Here is a 20921-nt window from a genome sequence, read left to right on the forward strand (position 1 = left end):
AATGAAAACAATCATGGAACAACAAAAGTTGGAATGAGAGAGCTTTCCAAATAAATGTCATTATACTTTCATTATACTTTATTGTGACACACTGATGCAAGACAGTAGCACACGCATGTAGCCATTTTATTCAAATACTAATAGATAGCATATAATTACCATATTGATACTCTTTAATCTACATATTGTTTTATTAAATCAAATTGCACACTATTACATAAACTGGTATTTGCTGCTGGATTATAATGTGAGATGTTTACAGCGTCAGCCTCTTGATTTTGAGGAATCCTTCTTAGATTTGATCCCCAAAAAGCTGCACACTTTTGTCAGCATCAGATCAACTATTTCTTCTTCCTCAGAAGCCTTAAAAATAAGCAAAAATATTCCTTACTTTATTCACAACATGCCATCAAATCAACTTATTTTCTCAAATGTAGCATATTCAGGCTGGATTTTTATGATATTACAAATTCAAGTATTTTAGAACTGCCAGTGCAACTGTAGATAGACACAATTGTAGATAGACACAAAATGCTGGAGTAACATTGGGACAGGCAGCATCTCTGGATAGAAGGAATGGCTGACGTATTGGGTTGAGACCCTTCTTCAGACTGAGACTCAGGGGAGAGGGAGACACAGAGATACGGAATGGTAAGGTGTGATCAAAGTGGACGGATTTCAAGGAAATTGTAGAATAGATCATTGTTAGCTTGGGGAAGGTGACATCGAGGTCCGCGAAAATAAAATTTAATCAGGAGGGCAGTCAAACTGGTCGGAGAACTAGGATGGGGGAGGGAAGAAGAGAGGGAAAGCAAGGGTTACTTAAAGTTAGAGAAGCTGGGTTGTCAGCTGCCCAAGGTGCTGTTTCTCCAATTTGCGTTGGGCCACACTGACAATGGAGGAGGCCCAGGACAGAAAAGTCAGTAGGGAATGGGAGGGGGAGTTAGTGTTTAGCACCAGGAGATCATGTAGGTCCAGGCGGACTGAGATCAGGTGTGGTAATTGTAGATCAGTTAACACTTTCATGTCAGAGTAGCAAACTGGGTTCAAATCCCACTCCAGGAAATGGAATATAATAATCTTACTGATAATCCAGTGCAGGACCAGACACATATTGGAGGTTTCATTTTTCAGATGATGCATTAAACCAAAGCACCAGCTACACTCTTAGGTGGATATAAAATATATTGTGACGTAGCTGTGAGTAAGAGCAGAGGATTTCTCCCTGGTGACCTGATCAATATTTATCCTTCAGTCAGCATCACAAAACAAAAAAAGTATTATCTGGTCTTTAATGTATGGATTAATACATAATGCTTCAATTGTATAGGATCCAGGGAGACTTAGCAGAACGGATGGAGAATTGGTTTCATGGAAGGAAGCAGAGGGTGATTGTAGAAGGTTGTTTTTCAGACTGGAGGCCTGTGAATAGTGATGGGCCTCGGTGATCAGTGCTGGGCCCTTTGCCGAGTTTGGTTTATATCTACAATTTGGATAAAAATGTACAAGGCATGATCAGCAAGTTTTCAGATGACACAAAAGTGGGTGGCATCTTAGGTAGCGAAGAAGGTTATCAAAAATTGCTGCAGGATCTTGATCAGTTGGGCTGAGGAATGGTTAATTAAGTTTAATACAGATAAGTGTGAGGTGTTGCATTTTGGGAAGTCAAACTGGGGAAGAATATTCACAGTGAATGGCACGGCTCTGGGGAGTGTTGTAAAGCAGAGGGATATATATAGTTCCTTGAAAGTGACGTCACAGGTAGATAGTGTGGTCAAGACGGCTTTTGGCATGTTGGCCTTCATCTGTCAGAGTACTGAGCATAGAAGCTGGGATGTTACGTAACCATTGTACAAGATGTTGGTGAGGTCACATTTGGAATTGTGTTCAGTTTTGGTCACCCTGTTATAGGAAAGATGTTGTTAAGATGGAAATAGCGCAGAGAAGATTTAGACAATAGAGAATAGGTGCAGGAGTAGGCCATTCAGCCCTTCAAGCCAGTACCACCATTCAATGTGATCATGGCTGATCATTCTCAATCAGTACCCCGTTCCTGCCTTCTCCCCATACCCCCTGACTCCGCTATTCTTAAGAGCTCTATCTACCTCTCTCTTGAATGCATTCAGAGAATTGGCCCCCACTGCCTTCTGAGGCAGAGAATTCCACAGATTTACAACTCTCTGACTCTCTTCCTCATCTCCGTTCTAAATGGCCTACCCCTTATTCTTAAACTGTGGCCCCTGGTTCTGGACTCCCCCAACATTGGGAACATGTTTCCTGCCTCTCATGTGTCCAACCCCTTAATAATCTTATATGTTTCGATAAGATCCGCTCTCATCCTTCTAAATTCCAGTGTATACAAGCCTAGTCGCTTCAGTCTTTCAACATATGACAGTCCCGCATTCCGGGAATTAACCTAGTAAACCTACGCTGCACGCCCTCAATAGCAAGAATATCCTTCCTCAAATTTGGAGACCAAAACTGCACATAGTACTCCAGGTGCGGTCTCACTGGGGCCCTGTACAACTGCAGAAGGACCTCTTTGTTCCTATACTCAACTCCTCTTGTTATGAAGGCCAACATTCCATTGGCTTTCTTCACTGCCTGCTGTACCTGCATGCTTCCTTTCAGTGACTGATGCACTAGGACACCCAGATCTCGTTGTACGTCCCCTTTTCCTAACTTGACACCATTCAGATAATAATCTGCCTTCCTATTCTTACCACCAAAGTGGATAACCTCACACTTGTCCACATTAAACTGCATCTGCCATGCATCCGCCCACTCACACAACCTGTCCAAGTCACCCTGCAACCTCATAGCATCTTCCTCACAGTTCACACTACCGCCCAACTTTGTATCATCTGCAAATTTGCTAATGGTACTTTTAATCCCTTCATCCAAGTCATTAATGTATATTGTAAATAGCTGCGGTCCCAGCACCGAGCCTTAGTCACTAGTCACTGCCTGCCATTCTGAAAGGGACCCATTTATCCCCACTCTTTGCTTTCTGTCTGCCAACCAATTTTCTATCCATGTCAGTACCCTACCCCCAATACCATGTGCTTTAATTTTGCCCACAAATCTCCTATGTGGGACCTTGTCGAAGGCTTTCTGAAAGTCGAGGTACACCACATCCACCGGCTCTCCCCAGTCAATTTTCCTAGTTACAAACTCAAACAATTCCAGAAGATTAGTCAAGCATGATTTCCCCTTCGTAAATCCTCGGAACTACGAGGATATTGCCAGGATTCAAGGGCCTGAGCTATGTTGAGAGGTTGGGCAGGCTAGGAATTTATTCCCTGGATAACCTGAGCAGCAAGCTTTTTCTTAATACAAAGCATGGTGAGTATTTGGAATGAGCTGCCAGATAAGGTAGTTGGGGCAGGTACTATCTCAACGTTTAAAAGACATTTGGACAGGTACATGGATAGGATAGATTTATAAGGATATGGGCAAAATGCAGACAGGTGGCACTCGTGTAGATGGGGCATGCTGGTTGGCGTGGGCAAGTTGGGCTGTCGGGCTTTTTCCCTGCTCTATGTCTTAATGGCTATCATGTGTCACTTGGGGAGAGATTCCAATCTGTAAATTGGTTGCTACTTCTTTTACAGTACAATAATAATAATTTTTAGAAAGTACTCCTTGTATGCAAATGGCATTATCTACTTCAGATGCTTTGACTGTGTGACCTTTGATTTTAGTTGGACAAAATAAACAGAACAAAAGTTACATTGTGATTAGTGCAACATGCGTATATAAGACAAAGTCCTGTGAGATAAATACCTGTTTGCATGTTGAACCTTTAGCTTCTAAAGCATTCAATTGATCCAGCCACACAGGTGCCAAAGCATTTTACATTAAAGAAACATTTATTTTCATCCTGCTTAATGCAGCTCAAGTACTGTGGCCATGTTGCCCACCAAGCTTATGATCTGGCTTCCTTGCAGCATACACCACGTTTATCCTCAGTTATATTCCTCTATCTAACATTGAGTCTTGGATACGCAGTGGGGGATTCTCTGCATGTCTTTAGGTGGAAGCCGAGCTGTTTTATCATTGGGGATGGCACAAAGATCACATCACATAAAAGGTAGTATGTATTTATTGCACAAGATAACACTTCGGACACCTTGGAGGCTTGGCTTCATAAAGTAGCAGGTCTTTCTTTAGATTTTTTTTTAGATTTAGAGATACAGCGCGGAAACAGGCCCTTCGGCCCACCGAGTCCGCGCCGCCCAGCGATCCCTGCACATTAACACTATCCTACACAAACGAGGGACAATTTTTACATTTACCCAGTCAATTAACCTACATTACTGTACGTCTTTGGAGTGTGGAAGGAAACCGAAGATCTCGGAGAAAACCCATGCAGGTCACGGGGAGAACGTACAAACTCCGAACAGACAGCGCCCGTAGTCTGGATCGAACCTGAGTCTCCGGCGCTGCATTCGCTGTAAGGCAGCAACTCTACCGCTGCGCCACCGTGCCGCTCTTTTGTTACCCAAACATTGAATATATTCATATACGTTCATATACGTTACCCAACCATTGAATAACTCAAATTTCACTGTACCTTAATTGGTACATGTAACAATTAAATTGAATCTTGATTAAATTGAATCTTGAATCTACGTATTAAGCTACTGAATTGTTAAAGTTTTGATTGTGTGGAAAACTCTGCTCTCAGTACCAAGTTCACACAAACAGATCAGCTCTGTGGAATTCTTTGCCACGGAAGGCTGTAGAGGCCAAGTCAGTGGATATTGTGAAGACAGATAGATTCTTGATTAGTACGGGTGTCAGAGGTTATGGGGAGAAGGCAGGAGAATGGGGTTAGGAGGGAGAGGTAGATCAGCCATGATTGAATGGCAGAGTAGACTTGATGGGCCGAATGGCCTAATTCTACTCCTAATCCTTATGACCTCTAAATCCTTGCCCAATGAACACTCTTATCATGTTGGAATAGTTAAACCCACGCAGCAGAATTTAAATGAACAGAACCTATAGCGAAACACAAAGAGACAAATCTAATTTCAAAATAAATCCCTGTTTTATTGGGATTTAATTTAGATTATTTCTCTGAAAAGGATCAAGTTCATTGCCAAATTCTTCAAGACTTTATGACCACTGAGAATCATTACCACTGCTGTAAACACTACAAAGATATGCAGTTATTACAACAGCTTGGATGGCACTGTGGTACAAGAGATAGCATGCAGCGTTGCAACTCCAGCGACCAGGTTTCAATTCTGGTGCTGTCTATGTGGAGTTTGCAAGTCTTACCTGTGATCACATGGGTCTTGCCAGGTGATCTTTGTCCTCCCTCATCCCAAGGTTGTCCTGGTATGGTAGGTTTATTTGCCACTGTAAATTACCTCACGTATTGGTGGGTGACAGGAGAATCAGAGAGGAGTTTAGTTTAGAGATACAGGGTGGAAACAGGCCCTTCAGCCCACCAAGTCAGTGCCGACCAACGATCACCCATACACTAGTTCTATCCTAGTGGATATCCTACACACTGGGGAAAATTTACAAAAAACAATTTAGCTACAAACCTGCACATCTATGGAATATGGGCAGAAACTGGAGCACCTGGAGAAAACCCATGCGGTCAAAGGGAGAACGCACAAACTCTGTACAGACAGTACCCACTGTCAGGATTGAACCTGGGTCTCTGGTACTGTAAGGCAGCAACTTTACCGCTGTACCACTATTCCCCCTGAGCTCATGGGCATATTATAGAGAGAGGATACAGGGAAATAGGCCAAAGAATAGAACTGCTATAATTATTCTGTGGTCAGTGCAGCCTTCTGTGGGCTGAATGGCCTCCTGTGTCATTAGGAAAAATGAAATAATATAGAAATAAATAAAATATGTTAATAAAGATTATTATGCAAACCTTATAATTCTTCTGTTCTTCACTGAATGCCACAAGTATAACTGAAATGAAAAGGTTCAGCACGACAAATGTCATAAAGATGATGCATGAGCCAATCAGAAATGAACCTAGAATTGGATTGTAGTCCAATACCTGGTCAAGTAAAGCAAAAAGGAGACATTATTTTCATATAATAACAAGGTACTGCAGATGCTGGTTTATACCAAAGATAGACACAAATGCTGGAGTAACTCAGCATCTTTGGAGAACATGGATAGGTGATGTTTTAGGTTGGAACCCTTCTTTAGACTGATTGTAGAGGGGGGGGGGGGTTGGGGGGAGGGAAAGAAAGAAAAAAAGGGGGGGGGGGTTCTTTGGGGAGGAAGGGGAGAGGGAAGGAGCCTGTTGTGGATTAGTTACTTAAAATTGGAAAATTCAACGTTCATGCCATTGCGTTGTAAGCTACCCAAGTGGAATATGAGGCGCTGTTCCTCCAGTTTGCGTGTGGCCATACTGTGGCAATGGAGAAACCCCAGGATGAAAAGGTCAGCATGGGAATTGGAAGTGGAGTTAAAATAGTTAGTAACCGGGAGATCAACCGAGTGCAAGTGTTTGGCAAAGCAGTCGCTTTGTATTTTGATCGTGTACAGTCTTACTGCTGACTAGTTAACACACAACAAAAGCTTTTCACTGTACCTCGGTACACGTGACAATAAACTAAACTAAACCTTTCACCCGCCAGCCTCTGCAACCAACACATCATCCTCTGGCATTTCTGTAATAATTGAATTTGGATAAAATCAATCCCAACGCATCATCCATTTCATCAATATTACTTTCAGAATGCCATCGAACCAAATGTGATGCAATATGATTTGAAATGGATCCTCAAGATACATTGGTGGACCCCAGTGAAAATTAAGTTGAATGTCTGCAAAGTGGGACAAAGGCAAAGGCTGCTCGAGTTGTTTTTTAACCACGATGCTAGTGCTGTACAATCCGAGCCGTGCGATGGAGATAGGAATGTTTCTTTAGTAGGAGGATCTAGAACAGCGGCCACTGTTTAAAAATAAGGCACTGTTCATTGACGATAGCGATGAGGCAAAACTTACTGCTCTAGAGATGGTTGTGAATCTTTGGAATTCTCTTCCTCAAAAGGCGATGGTCACAGTCTTTGAATATTTTTAAGGGAGAGGTAGATAGATTTTTTGTAAAGCAAGAGAGTGAGGTAGATGGGAATGGGCAGTTGAGGTTGAGGACAAGATCAGCCATAATTATAGTAAATGGCAGAGCAGGCTTGAAGGACCGATTGGCCAACTCCTGCTCTTAATTCAGATGTTCATATGGATGTTATTATGTGTATGCATATGGAGGGAATCATTTTAACACCTCTGCAAAATACAACTGACAAACACAAACAAGCAATCCCACTTGTTCCATTACTTGTACAATAAAACACAGAGAATCAGGTCTCCTACCAAAATAGACTCAAATGCTTCTGGTACAGATTAGCTCATTATCCATCTTCTGCCATGAATAAAGAATTATTGTTACAGTGTTTGCTTTCCGTACCTCTTCATAGTTGAAGATCCCCATTTGAAGACTTATCATTGTCTCTGCAGCATCAAATATGGTTTTATAAGAGGACATAGTCCAACCGAACATCAGATTAGCCTGTAGAACAGAGATAGAATGTAATAATGGATTTCTCATTACATTGCTGGAGACTACATGACCACAATTCTTCACACAGAGGGTGGTGGGTATGGGATGCCTTGCTCAAAGGTAGTTAAAGCAGGTACAGTAACAATATATTTAAGACTTGGACAGGTGCATGGATAGGAAACGTTTGGAGGGATATGGACCAAACGTGGGCAAATGGGACTCGCTTAGATGGGGAATACTCTCCGGCATGGACGAGTTGGGCAGAGGGGCCGGTTTCCGTGTTGTATGAGTCTATTGACATTTAAAAGTCAAAGGGGTCCAGGAGATAGTCTGCTTTTACATAATTTGAGGTATAACTGCAGAAATTGATTAAAAGCAAACAATGACAGATTAATGAATGGGATACAAAGAAAAAAAGTATCAAAATGGACAACAGACTTCACCATCCTAGATTTGTGTAAGTAATCAGTCAAACTGTCAATGGAAATTTTGAAAATCAAAATAATAATTGCAGGTGTGACATTAACCCTGTTTTGGTTCCATAATTGGTGCCTGACTTGCAAAGTGCTTCCAGTATTTCCAGTTTTATATAACGAGATGCTTTACATAATGGAAGGTGCCTGGACACAGGGATTGGACAATGCCTGATCATTGCCGGGTAGACTTTCTTTAGTTTGTTGTGGGGTGTGTCGAAAGTAGAACCAAACAGCACTGCAGCCATAATATTGCAAATGGTTTTGTGTGTAGGGATGTGTGTAATGGGGAAGTGGGATCCCTTCCAGCTGTGGTATTTCTCCTTTTTGTCAAGAAATGCCATGTAATCACCACATGACACGGGTGAGGCAAATTGCCTGCAGCATTACAAGGCCTGAAACCCTTACAAAGACACCACCCCATTTCGTCAGCTGCTGTCAAGCAAGGGGAAATGGAATGAAATACAGCGTGGAAACAGGCCCTTTGGCCCACCTAGTCCGCACCGACCATCGATCACCCATGCACTAGTTTTACCTTACGCACTAGGGACAATTTGCAGAAGCCGATCAACCTACAAACCCACATGTCTTTGGAGTGTGGGAGGAAACCGGAGCACCCGGCGGCGAAAGCCCGCGCAGTCACGGGGAGAAAGTACAAAACTCCATACAGACAGCACCCGTGCTCAGGATTGAACCCGAGAGTCTGGCTCTGTAAAGCAACAACTCTCCTGCAGCGCCACTGTGAAGTATCTCGGGTCTTTTTGAATGGGGAATCCTCATCCCCTTCTTTGAAATTTGGCAGTAAACTGAATAAAACCGATAAATATTTTGGCCCAACATTTGGCCAGGCAGGTGCAAACCACCTCGAAACACGTTTGTGATAATAAAAACGGATAATGCTGGAAAAGATGACCAAGTTAGGCAGCAGCTGTGGATGGAGAAATAGTTGCCATTTCATATTGAAGAACTGGGAGAATGAGAAAGGGAGGACAAGTTAATTTTAAGATGCAGAGCAGTGATATTTTTTTGTAGACTAAAAGGTGGGGGAAACAAACGCACATAACAGTTTACTCAATGCTATTAGCTGCTGTCCATCAAATGAGCTTTTAAATGATTTTTAATTGAGTTGCCGGTGCGCATAATGGTGTGTGCCTTCACCATAAAAGCACTGTTGCAGAGGGATGGGAAAGGGTGGAGAGAGCAAAAGGGAGTGTCGTGATGGGATAGTGCTGGCGCTGTCATGATGAAAGACCTTTGCTGACACCGTTTGGTTTGTAACCTAACAAAGACAGCCAGGTAGAAAGAGAATTCAAATAAATAAACATGCAAATACTGGGACCGGCGGAGCTGTGGGAAATACCCAGCGGCCCAGGCCACACTGCTGGCAAGAGAAAAACAGAGTCAGGATTACAGAAGGATGACTGACAGTTGATACAATCAGAAAAAGCGGGTTATCTGAAACTGAAATTCAGTGTTCAGTCCAGACGATTGCCACATGCTCAGACAGAAGGTGACATTGTATTGTTAAGTCTGTGTTAGGCCTCAATGCTGGAGGCCACAGACGGATAGGGCAGAGTGAGAGTGGGATGGAGAGCTGGGAACTCAGGGTTATCCCTGCACACTGAAGGCAGGCACTGGATCTGCTTCTGGGTTCTGAACTGTACAGGAGACCACACACGTATCATTAGTTTAGTTCAGTTTAGTTTATACAATGTGGAAACAGGCCCTTCCACCCACCAAGTCTGCACATTAACACCACCCTACACACACCAGGTACAATTTTACATTTACAGCAAGCCAATTAACCGATAAACTTTTACGTCTTTGGAGTGTGTGAGGAAACCAAAGATCTCGGAGAAAACCCAAGCGGTCACTGGGAGAACGTACAACCTCCGTTCAGACAGCACCCATAGTCAGGATCGAATCTGGGTCTCTGAAGCTGTAAGGCAGTAGCTCTACCGCTACGCCACCGTGCCGCCCCTAATGGGAAGATGGGAAGAATTGCAAGTGCAAATCGGCTTCTCCCGGAAGTGTCTTTAGAAGGTAGGAAAGGGAAAGGTACAAGAAAGGTGTTGCATCAACCACAGAAATAGAAACGGACCTGGAGGAGCCTTAGAGACAATGTGGTTCCAGGAGCAGGTCAGAGGCTCAGAATCCTGTAGCAAGTAAAAAAACAGGGCCTGTCCACCATCTACAAAGCTCGTTAGCAGTGTAATGGAATACTCTCCACATTGCCTGCATGGGTGCAGATCCAACAACACTGAAGACATGTATATAGAGGACACAGGAGCCCAACACTACCATGTAGTTGCAGCAGTTTGGTGCAGCAACCCACCAAGACACATTGGACAGCACTTTTCAAAACCTCAATCCCTACCAGATGGAAGGACTAGGACAGCAAAAGCATAGGAATACCACTGTCAGGAAGTTGCCAATCCACCACCATCCTGACTGGGAAATATATCACCAGCCCTTCATCAATGTTTAAGTCAAATTCCTGGAATTTCCACCTGAACAGCATAACCCACACCTCAAGAGTTGTAGAGGTTCAGGAAACCAGCTCACCACCAGATTCTCAAGGATAATTAGGGAGGTGTGATTAAATGATGGCCCAGATTTCAATGAATACAGCTCATTCAATTTTAGAATAATCTACATCCCCAGAAAAATACTTCTATACTTGTCTGCTCCACCAACAAAAGTTGAACGGAGTGTAATTATAATTTTATATATATTTTTCTTTCTCTAGAATTGAATGAGATGTATTCAATGAAATCTGGGCCATCATTTAATTGCACCTCCCCAATATATATATACTAGACCAATTGGACCCATTGGGCCCAAACCTCTCCTGCATTGGTGCAACACCCTCTCTGCCTCCACCCCCCCTCCCTCCCTCCCACCTCCCCCCATCCCCCTCAACCCCCTTATCCCCCCTCCTCCCCCCCTCCCTCCATCCCCCTCCCTCCCTAGGAGATAGATTTAAACTTTAAAATGCGAATAAGTTAAAAAATATAACACCAATTTCAATTAAACTTCTTCCATTAGCACCAAAGGGACGATGGTGAGTAAGGTGGGCCTAAAATTGTCGTGCTATCGTGTACCGTTTTGGCTGTAGTTCATAAACAAACAAACAAGAGTTTTAGTATATAGATATCCAAGCAACAAGTTGCAAATAAATCGGCTGTGATTATTAAACCTAAATGAAAATAAACAAATGTAAATACACTATTATTCTTACTGGAGTAATGCAGCTACATACCGCGATTGAGTAGGCCAGGAACATGATCAGAATGACAGTCAGGAAGCCTGAGATGTCACCCCATGCCCTTCTTAATGTAGATGTGATCATATTGAGCTTGGGGTTAAGCCGCAGTAGATGCCACAGTTTAATAGTTGCCAGGAGAACCAGGAAGGCAATTAAGTAACCCATTGCTGCATCTGCCATAGCAGTCTCATAGAAGCTTACAAACCTGTAACAGAGACAGTAAAATGGACTATACATTTCCTCAACAACAGATATCAATGCAAATGTCTTTTGGGCAACTTTCACCACTTTAGCAACAATTTTGGGAACAGATGTGTCTTTTTGAGTTTAGACATACTGTATGAAGGGTTTCTGATGGGGACTCAAGAGACTGTGGATTCTAAAATCTTAAGCAAAATAACAAAGTGCCAGAGGAACTCATTGGGTCAGGCAGCATTTTTGGAGAGAAATGGACAGACGACATTTTGGGTCTGCACCCTTCTTCAAGGTTTTCTGAAGTTGATCAGACGTTTACCATAGGTATCAGTCTGAAGAAGGTTCTCGATCCGAAAAGTCACCCATTCCTTCCCTCCTGAGATGCTGCCTGACCCGCTGAGTTACTCCAGCATTTTGTGATACCTTCAATTTGTACCAGCATCTGCAGTCATTTTCCTACATAGACTTTTCCCATAAATAATCATCGGTGGAAATGGTTTTCATTTGTTATCGGGAGAGGAAATATCTGCTCTGCTATGTTTATTTAACTCACCGTCATCTTTAACAAGAAAACACTGACATAATAGATAGGAATTGAAGTATGTTTTGAGAAGCTGGAGACACAAGGAACTGCAGATGTTGGTTTACAAAAAAAATCACAAAGTGTTGGAAGAACTCAGCAGGCCAGGCAGCATCTCTGGAGGACATGGATATGCAGCGTTTCAGGTCGGTAGCCTTCTTCAGGTCGGAGGTAAATATCATGCCAAAAGAGGAATGGGAAATTTAATTTATAAATACAATAGGGAGAAAGTACAGTAAGTGCTTTCTCTGTGCAGCGACTGTTGGAAAAGGTCAACATAAATGTTATTTATGTAGTGGGAGGTTTAGTTAATTGTAGAGTTGCAGACTCTAGGTACTGTATGCACAGAGCATGGTGGTTATTCTGCTATGTTTAGAAGTCAAATTTAGCTGACCTCCATTTGGGAAGATTATGTTCCAGTATTGATATTCTTTCACTGTTATTTTCATAATAGAGTAAATCTGTGTTCAGTTACTATGTCTGTTCGACTGTGGATTCACACCCTTAATCTCTTTTAATACACTGTCTCCAAGTCATTATTGTTTTGGATATTAAGCAGGTTTTAAAAAAAACAATTATAATTTAGAGCTTAATTCCAGAACGCACGATAATTAATGTTCTGCTCTATAAAAAATAACAAATGATAAGGCAGGAAGTACCCTGATCGGTGATTATGGTAATATTCAATGTCTCGCTTTCCCAGAATTGTTCTCTTTATGAATATCGAAAGTGCGCTCCAGCTGATCATTATAAGGGCTGCTTCCAGAAGATTCCATTTACTTTTGAAATAATTCCATTTCTGTTTCTTCAATAGTTTGCCCTAGGACAGATTAAAACAAATATTTGATGTGCAACAGGAAAAAGATTCATCCATGCATGCAATCTGATCTCAAAATACAAAAATGCTGGATATTTCGATAGCACCTGCAAAGAGGTAAAATATCGTAACATGACACAAGGAACTGCAAATGCTGCTGGAATGTCGAGTAACGCACAATGGACTGAAGGGTCCCGACCTGAAACATCACCCATCCTTTTTCATCCAAAGATGCTGCCTGACCAGCTGAGTGACTACAGCATTTGGTGTATATCACTCAAGCAACTCAGTGGGACAGGCAGCATCTGACGGGGAGGGGAGGGGGGGGGGGGGGGGGGGGAGAATGTATAGGTGAGCCTTCTTTAATTTAGTAGTTGAATTGTGCTGTAACTTTGACTCCAATGAACAGTCATAGTTGGGTGTGAAGAACTCAAGCTGTGACATGATGTTCTCATCCCACACAGGGAGAAGTGTTTAGTGCACCGTCGGCGTGGGAGTGGTGCATTATTGGGCAGCAATCCAAGATGTACAAATGTTCTCACAAAAGGTGGAACCTATCAGGATGCTCTAGGCAACGTTTTTAAAAAACCGGCATGAGATGTGGATGTGGACAACCCAGATGTGGAGAGGATGTTTCCACTAGTGGGAGAGTCTAGGGCTAGAGGTCACAGCTTCAGAATTAAAGGACATTATTTTAGGACGGAGACGAGGAGAAATTTATTTAGTCAGAGGGTGGTGAATCTGTGGAATTCTTTGCCACAGAAGGCTGTGGAGGGCAAGTCAGTGGATATTTTTAAGGCAGAGATAGATAAGATTCTTGATTAGTACAGGTATCAGAGGTTATGGGGAGAAGGCCGGAGAATGGGGTTAGGAGAGAGAGATAGATCAACCATGATTGAATGGCGGAGTAGTCTAGATGGGCTGAATAGCCTAATTCTACTCCTATCGCTTATGACCTTATGAGAAAGTTGTTCAATTTTCCTGGCCCATCATCCACATCTTATGAGGAAAAAACGACTCTTATTCTGCATAGCTGCCAAGCATTTCATCAACACAAACTTTGCCTCTTAATGAAGTGGACACACCAATACCCTTGACACTTCCGCACCAGTTGTGTGGAGAGCCCGGGGAAGTTTGGGTCGGTCTTGTCTTCTTCAGAGCATGTAAAATTAAGAGGGGTTTTTGTTTCAACAACTACTTTGAATTGTATTGCTTCCTCACGGAGCAAAACATTTGCAAGGACATTTGCAGGAGCATTATCCAGATTGTTCTGTGCTCTGCAAGGAGATAGTAGGGCAGATAACAGACCGACGACGGAGGACCTACCGGTGGGTCCTACTTGTGGGGGGGAAGGATTGGATAGGCAGATGATTGGACAAATGTTAATGAAAAGGAGACAAAAAGGTGGCAAAAGGAGACCAAAGATAACAAAAAGGAGGCAAGGAGACAAAAGGGTGTTGAGGGGGGGAAGAGGTTTGACAGAGAAATGAAATGTAAACCCAGTGGATGAGATATAGGTGGCAGGGGACAGGGGAGTTGAAGGGGGATGGGATAGTGGGAGAATGGTGCACGCCAGGGAAGGGAAAGGGAGGAGGATGTTACCTGATTTTGCAAACATTCATGAGCGTCTTTTAATCACCTCTTAATCTTTGCCTCTTCCCACTGAGTATTGCCACAAATCTTCACTAAGCTTTGTATTTGTGACAGAATGAGAACAATATCTTCACTTATTGTGAGATTATTCTTATTATTAGTGTCTCTTAATAACATAGAACAGTACAGCAAAGGAACATGCCCTTCGGCCCACAATGTCTGAGTGGAACACAATGCCAAGATAAACTGACCGCATCTGCCTGCACATGATCCATACCCCTCCATTACCAACAATGCCCATGTGCAGTCCGGGTCATTCAGCAGACAAGGAACATTATTTTTGTGTTGGAAGGAGCTGCAGATGCTGCTTTATATCGAAGATAGACCCAAAATGGTGGAGTAACTCAGCGGGTCAGGCAGCAGCTCTGGAGAAAAATCACACTTTCTAGTCATAGACCTACCTGGATCACCATGTAATAGATGAGGAAGAGGAAGTAAATTATTTCAGCAGCAACAACAAAAATATGCAGCCCATCAGTGTACTGGTAGAGACGGATACTCTGAAGATCGGCGTGTGTAAAGAAAGGCCCTGCAAATACATATCGGTACATTGCTTAACAACATTTAGATCTATTTGTTAATGGACATTGCAAGAGCGCACAAGGGGATCCAGACTCAATTTCCATTTACATATAATTGGGATTTGGACATGTCCTCAACCGCCTTGCGTTTTTACTAAAGGCCGGGCCCCCCTATCCTACATTGAGAATCGGTCATGCTGTCATGTGTATTGTTGCTAACGCCGGCACGCTTCATTAATAGCTCCTTAGTTGGTCTTGAGTATAGATCCCCATCTCCGCCTGTTCCCGGGACCAGCTAAACTGGCCAAACACAATTCTTTAATCAAGGTAAAAGCAGAATATTTGCCTGCAAATCCATCCAGTTGAAATTGAATTTGAGCATTTAGGGAGGAAAAAGTCAAATGACTTATTTACTGCAGGTTCAAACCTCAGACAATGTTGCAGAACAACTTTTTGAAGTGGTTACACAAAAGAGAGACAAATTTATTCCTGCTGCCTCCACCTTTGTCCCCAGGCCAATGAAAGATACATAACCAGACAAGTATTTCTAGATCCTCCCAAATGTCAGGAGTGGGAAGGTGCAATAAGCTTAATGCTCATCTTCTTGTACAATGCTTAAAAATTCTAATTTTGCAGTCGTCTTTCTTTTTTTTCTGTGGAATTCTTTGCCACAGAAGGCCGTGGAGGCAAAGACAGTGGATATATTTAAGGCAGAGATAGATAGATTCTTGATTAGTACGGGTGTCAGTAATAATGGGGAGAAGGCAGGAGAATAGGGTTAGAAGGGAAAGACAGATCGGCCACGATTGAATGGCGGAATAGACTTGATGGACCGAATGGCCTAATTCTATTCCTATCACTGATGATATTTTATGAGTTCTATGTGTATTTATGTATGATTTATATATAATCTATTTTTTTGTTTCTAGTTTGTTTGGGTCTATGAGCCTGTGATGCTGCTGTGAGCATGATTTTTCTTTGCACCCGTACCTGACCGTACCTCAGACATATGAACTTGAACCTTAACCAACAAACCCTCCTGGACTACCCGTATTGAAGCAGTGACCAAGAAAGCACAACAACCCCTCTGCTTCCTTCCAAGGCTTAGGAGGTTCGGCAAGTCCCCTACAACTCTCACCAACTTCTACAGATGCACCATCGAAAGCATTTTTATCAGGATGCATCACAGCTCAAGGATGAGTCGCACACTGGCCACTCCCTCTTCTCTCCTCTCCCAAACATGACAATAAGCTCTAATCCAACTCAAACTCAATATATATGTAGTATTTATGCAAATACTTGACCTGGATCTAGTCAAAAAATTTCATTGAAAGTATGTAATGAATCATTTTCAACACATGAGCTGATAAGATTTCCATTGGTTTATTTTCCCCTGGAGAATTATGGGCCTAACATCAAATCTTGCTCACCCATTCCAAAAGCCAACACAAGATTTCTCCAATCTACTGTATCTCAACAAAGTAATTTGTCATTTTTAAAGCAAGTTAGTCCCTTCAATATTTTATGGATTTTAATAAGAATGTATGAACCTTTGCCTCTTACAAATATACAGATGTAGCTGAAGTTTATGTGGTTAAATAAGGCATTTTAAACGTGAATCAATTTTCTACTATCCATTTTTTAACTTTTCTAATATCTCAGTATTATGCATCATGTGAGGGTTCCAAATTAGGAAACAGTATTTTAAATGAGCATAACTAATATCTTCTGCATGGCATTTTATAAAAGATTAATTCAATGAATGCAATCCTGTCTCAGCCCCGAGTTCAGTTTAGAGATACAGTGCGGAAACAGGGAACTTTGGCCTACCGTGTCCACGCCGACCAGCGATCCCCGCACATTAACACTATCCTACACACACGAGGGCCACTTTTTACATTTACCAAGCCAATTTACCTACAAACCTGTACGTCTTTGGAGTGTGGGAGAAAACTGAAGATCTCGGAGTAAACCCACGCAGTCACAGGGAGAATGTACAAACTCCGTACAGACAGCACCCGTAGTCGGGATCGAACCCGGGTCTCCGACGTTGTGGGAAGATTGTTCCCGATGTTGGGGAAGTCCAGAACCAGGGGTCACAGTTTAAGGATAAGGGGGAAGTCTTTTAGGACCGAGATGAGAAAACATTTCTTCACACAGAGTGGTGAATCTGTGGAATTCTTTGCCGCAGAAGGTAGTTGAGGCCAGTTCATTGGCTATATTTAAGAGGGAGTTAGATGTGGCCCTTATGGCTAAAGGGATCAGGGGGTATGGAGAGAAGGCAGGTACAGGTTACTGAGCTGGATGATCAGCCATGATCATATTGAATGGCGGTGCAGGCTCGAAGGGCCGAATGGCCTACTCCTGCATCTATTTTCTATGTTTCTATGTTTCTATGCAAGCGCTGTAAGGCAGCAACTCCACCGCTGCGCCAAGTTACAGCTGTCAAAGCTCAAACCATTGCAATTCATGATACCGGGATCTTTTCCTTGCTTGAAACTTTTGTTCCCCATTAATATATTTACAGTAACTTCAGTTCCACTAGAGAGTATCATGCTGCAAGGAAGGGGGGGAGGGATGTCACAGTGGCGCAGCGGTAAAGCTACTGCCTCACAGTGCCAGAGACCTGGGTTCGATCCTGACCTTGGGTGCTTGTCTGTACAGACTTTGTACGTTCTCCCCGGGACCTGTGTGGGTTTTCTCCGGGATCTCTAGTTTCCTTCCACACTCCAAAGACTTACAGGTTTGTAGGTTAGTTGGCTTGGTAACATTGTAAATTGTCCCTAGTGTGTGTAGGATAGTGTTGGCATGCAGGGATTGCTGGTCGGCGCGGACTCGGTGGGCCAAAGGGCCTGTTTCCGCGCTTCAATGTCGGGAGCCACGACCGCCCCAACGTGCTGCGGCAGCGTCTTCGCCCGTCCCGAATCGCGGGGCTTGGGACGGCCCGCTGCGGACTTTTCACCATCCGGCGCGGCCTGGAACGTGGCATCTTCAACAGCCTGACCACAGGAGAAGACGGCAGGGGAAGAGAAAATACATTCTGGCCTTCCATCACAGTGAGGAGGTGACTGGAGGAGACTCACTGTGATGGATGTTTCTTTTTGTTTGGTGTTGGTTTATGATTGTGTGCGTTATTGCTTATTTTTATTGCTCTTATTGTTGGACTGTGGGTAATCTTTCATTTCACTGCACATTTATGTGTATGTGACAAATAAACTTGACTATTGACTATTGTATCTCTAAACTAAACTAAACTCTAAGTACGGCCTCACCAATGGCTTGAACGACTGTAACATAACATTCCAACTTCTCTACTCATAACCCTGACTGATGAAGGCCAATGTACCAAAAGCCTTCTTGACAACCGTAACTACCTGTCACGCCATTTTCAGGGAACTACGTACCTGCACTCTTAGATCCTAATGCTATTTAACACTCCCCCAGGGAGTGTTCAATTTAGGTCACTCTGCTGTAGAAAGCATGTTGTTTAGCTGGAAAGACTGCAGAGAAGATTTATGAGGGTGTTGCCAGGACTTGAGAATCTGAACTATAGGGAGAGGTTGGGCAAGTTAGGATTTTATTCCTTGGAGTGCAGGAAGCTGGGGTGTACAAAATCGTGAGGGAAATAGATAGGGTGAATGCACGGAGTCTTTTACCCAGGTATGAGAATCAAGAACCAGTGGACATAAGTTTAAGGTGAGGGGGTAAAGATTTAATAAGAACTTTAGGGGCAATTTTTTCACACAGAGGGTGATGGGTATATGGAACATGCTGCCAGGGGAGGTAGTTGAGGCAGGTACTATAACAATATTTAAAAGACATTTGGACAGGTACATGGATAGGAAAGGTTTAGAGGGGTGTGGGCCAAATGCAGGCAGGTGGAAGCAGCATAGATGGTGGGCATTCTGGTTAGCATGGGTAAGTTGTGGTTCGTGCTATATGCCTCTATGACTCCATCGGATACAATGCTATTAATCTGAACTTTAACTTTGTTTCTCTCATTGCACATTATGCTATTTACTACTTGTATCTCTTTAATTATGGGTTAAGTTTTCTTTTTTTGTGACTTGGACCACATTTGGAAAATGTAACTGGAGACCTTTGCATTTTTATATACTCGTAATGTAGACTTTTTTTAAAGTGTTACCATAATGCTTGACACTCTAAGTGCCAACAAGGTGAAAGTATTCAAAGTGTCAAGTATCTATTCTTACCCACAGCATTACTTTCTAGTATTAACGTGGCAATACAGAAAAGGTTCACATTTGCATTGTAGACTGTGAACTCCACAAAGATGGCTCTTGTGTAGGTGTCTAGCCAGCTATTATCAAACATGTATTGAAGGACTCTGTGGAATAAAAGAAAATATAACAGGTCATTAAATATGTAATGAAACTGCATCAGCTGTTTACATGTCCTGCCCACAATAATTCAGATTGTTTTGCAAAGGTTACTCAGCTGGGATATTGGTTAATCAACATCAGCAGACCAAACACACTGGTCAACATCTTACTTCAAGATTGTTTTGTTTAGAGTGAAAAATGAGGAGGTGAAATGTGACCATGTGGATTTCATCTATGGTGCTCCAGTTTCCTCCCACATCTCAAAGGCATGCAGGTTTGTAGGTTAATTGGCTTCTATTAATTTCCCCCTAATGTATAAGGAGTGGATGAGAAAGTGGATTATATAGAATGGGTGTGAATGAGTGATCGATCTAAGTAGGTGTAGGCTTGGTGGGCCAAAGGGCCTATTTCCATGCTGTATCTCTAAACTAACTTAAACTACATTTGGAAATTGCCCTAACATAGTTAATTTTAGTTAATAGACAATAGACAATAGGTGCAGGAGGAGGCCATTCGGCCCTTCGAGCCAGCACCGCCATTCAATGTGATCATGGCTGATCATTCTCAATCAGTACCCCGTTCCTGCCTTCTCCCCATACCCCCTGACTCCACTATCCTTAAGAGCTCTATCTAGCTCTCTCTTGAATGCATTCAGAGAATTGGCCTCCACTGCCTTCTGAGGCAGAGAATTCCACAGATTCACAACTCTCTGACTGAAAAAGTTTTTCCTCATCTCAGTTCTAAATGGCCTACCCCATATTCTTAAACTATGGCCCCTTGTTCTGGACTCCCCCAACATTGGGAACATGTTTCCTGCCTCTAACATGTCCAACCCCTTAATAATCTTATACGTTTCGATAAGATCTCCTCTCATCCTTCTAAATTCCAGTGTATACAAACCTAGTCGCTCCAGTCTTTCAACATATGACAGTCCCGCCATTCCGGGAATTAACCTAGTAAACCTACGCTGCAGGCTTAACTTGTCTTAGCGCCCTTCTTCCTGTGTAAAATGATCAAGAATGGTTATTTCACACAGGAGGAAGTGCGCGAAGAAGGGGGCTAAGGCATACCCAGAAAGTACTCGGGTATTTATAGAGAGCTTCACTGCCACGTCTGGCTCTAGCCCAGAAAGTCTGCAAGGCTATCATTGCACAATGAACGCTCTTTTTAAAAATCAACTGGTGCCTTGAGGCTAAAGATAGACGCAAGAAGTTGGAGTGACTCAGCAGCTCAGGCAGCGTTTCTGGAAAGAAGGAATGGGTGACGTTTCGGGTCGGGACCCTTCTTCAGACTGGTTAGGGGTAAGGGAAACGAGAGATATAGGCGATGATGTGGAGAGATAATGAACATCGTTGAGGCTAATCGTTGACACGTGTGAAAATGTACATCACTGTGGCAGGGGACACCACATTGGACCTGTTGCTGTCACTTTTGGCACCGCCCACACACCGCCCATCTTTGCTGTTCCATCATTTTCGCAATTGAACATCCCAATCGTTGTGTGGCTTTCACTATCAGCTTTAGG

General features: G+C 42.9%; 1 protein-coding gene across 1 annotated transcript in view; it reads right to left on the bottom strand.

The window, feature by feature from the left end:
- Positions 1-90: 90 nt before the first annotated feature.
- The window catches only part of LOC144594367 (polycystin-1-like protein 2), a 101912-nt gene continuing 81081 nt past the window's right edge, over positions 91-20921 (bottom strand). The window contains exons 36-42 of the mRNA XM_078400771.1: positions 19268-19401; positions 14934-15061; positions 12722-12882; positions 11282-11492; positions 7454-7555; positions 5903-6034; positions 91-363 (exon numbers count right to left, since the gene is read on the bottom strand). Of these exons, the coding sequence (XP_078256897.1) occupies positions 265-363; positions 5903-6034; positions 7454-7555; positions 11282-11492; positions 12722-12882; positions 14934-15061; positions 19268-19401 (967 nt within the window). The 3' untranslated portion in view covers positions 91-264. The remainder of the gene's footprint in view (positions 364-5902; positions 6035-7453; positions 7556-11281; positions 11493-12721; positions 12883-14933; positions 15062-19267; positions 19402-20921) is intronic.

The sequence above is a fragment of the Rhinoraja longicauda genome, chromosome 6, assembly GCF_053455715.1.
Source record: "Rhinoraja longicauda isolate Sanriku21f chromosome 6, sRhiLon1.1, whole genome shotgun sequence".
Classification (NCBI taxonomy): Eukaryota; Metazoa; Chordata; class Chondrichthyes; order Rajiformes; family Arhynchobatidae; genus Rhinoraja; species Rhinoraja longicauda.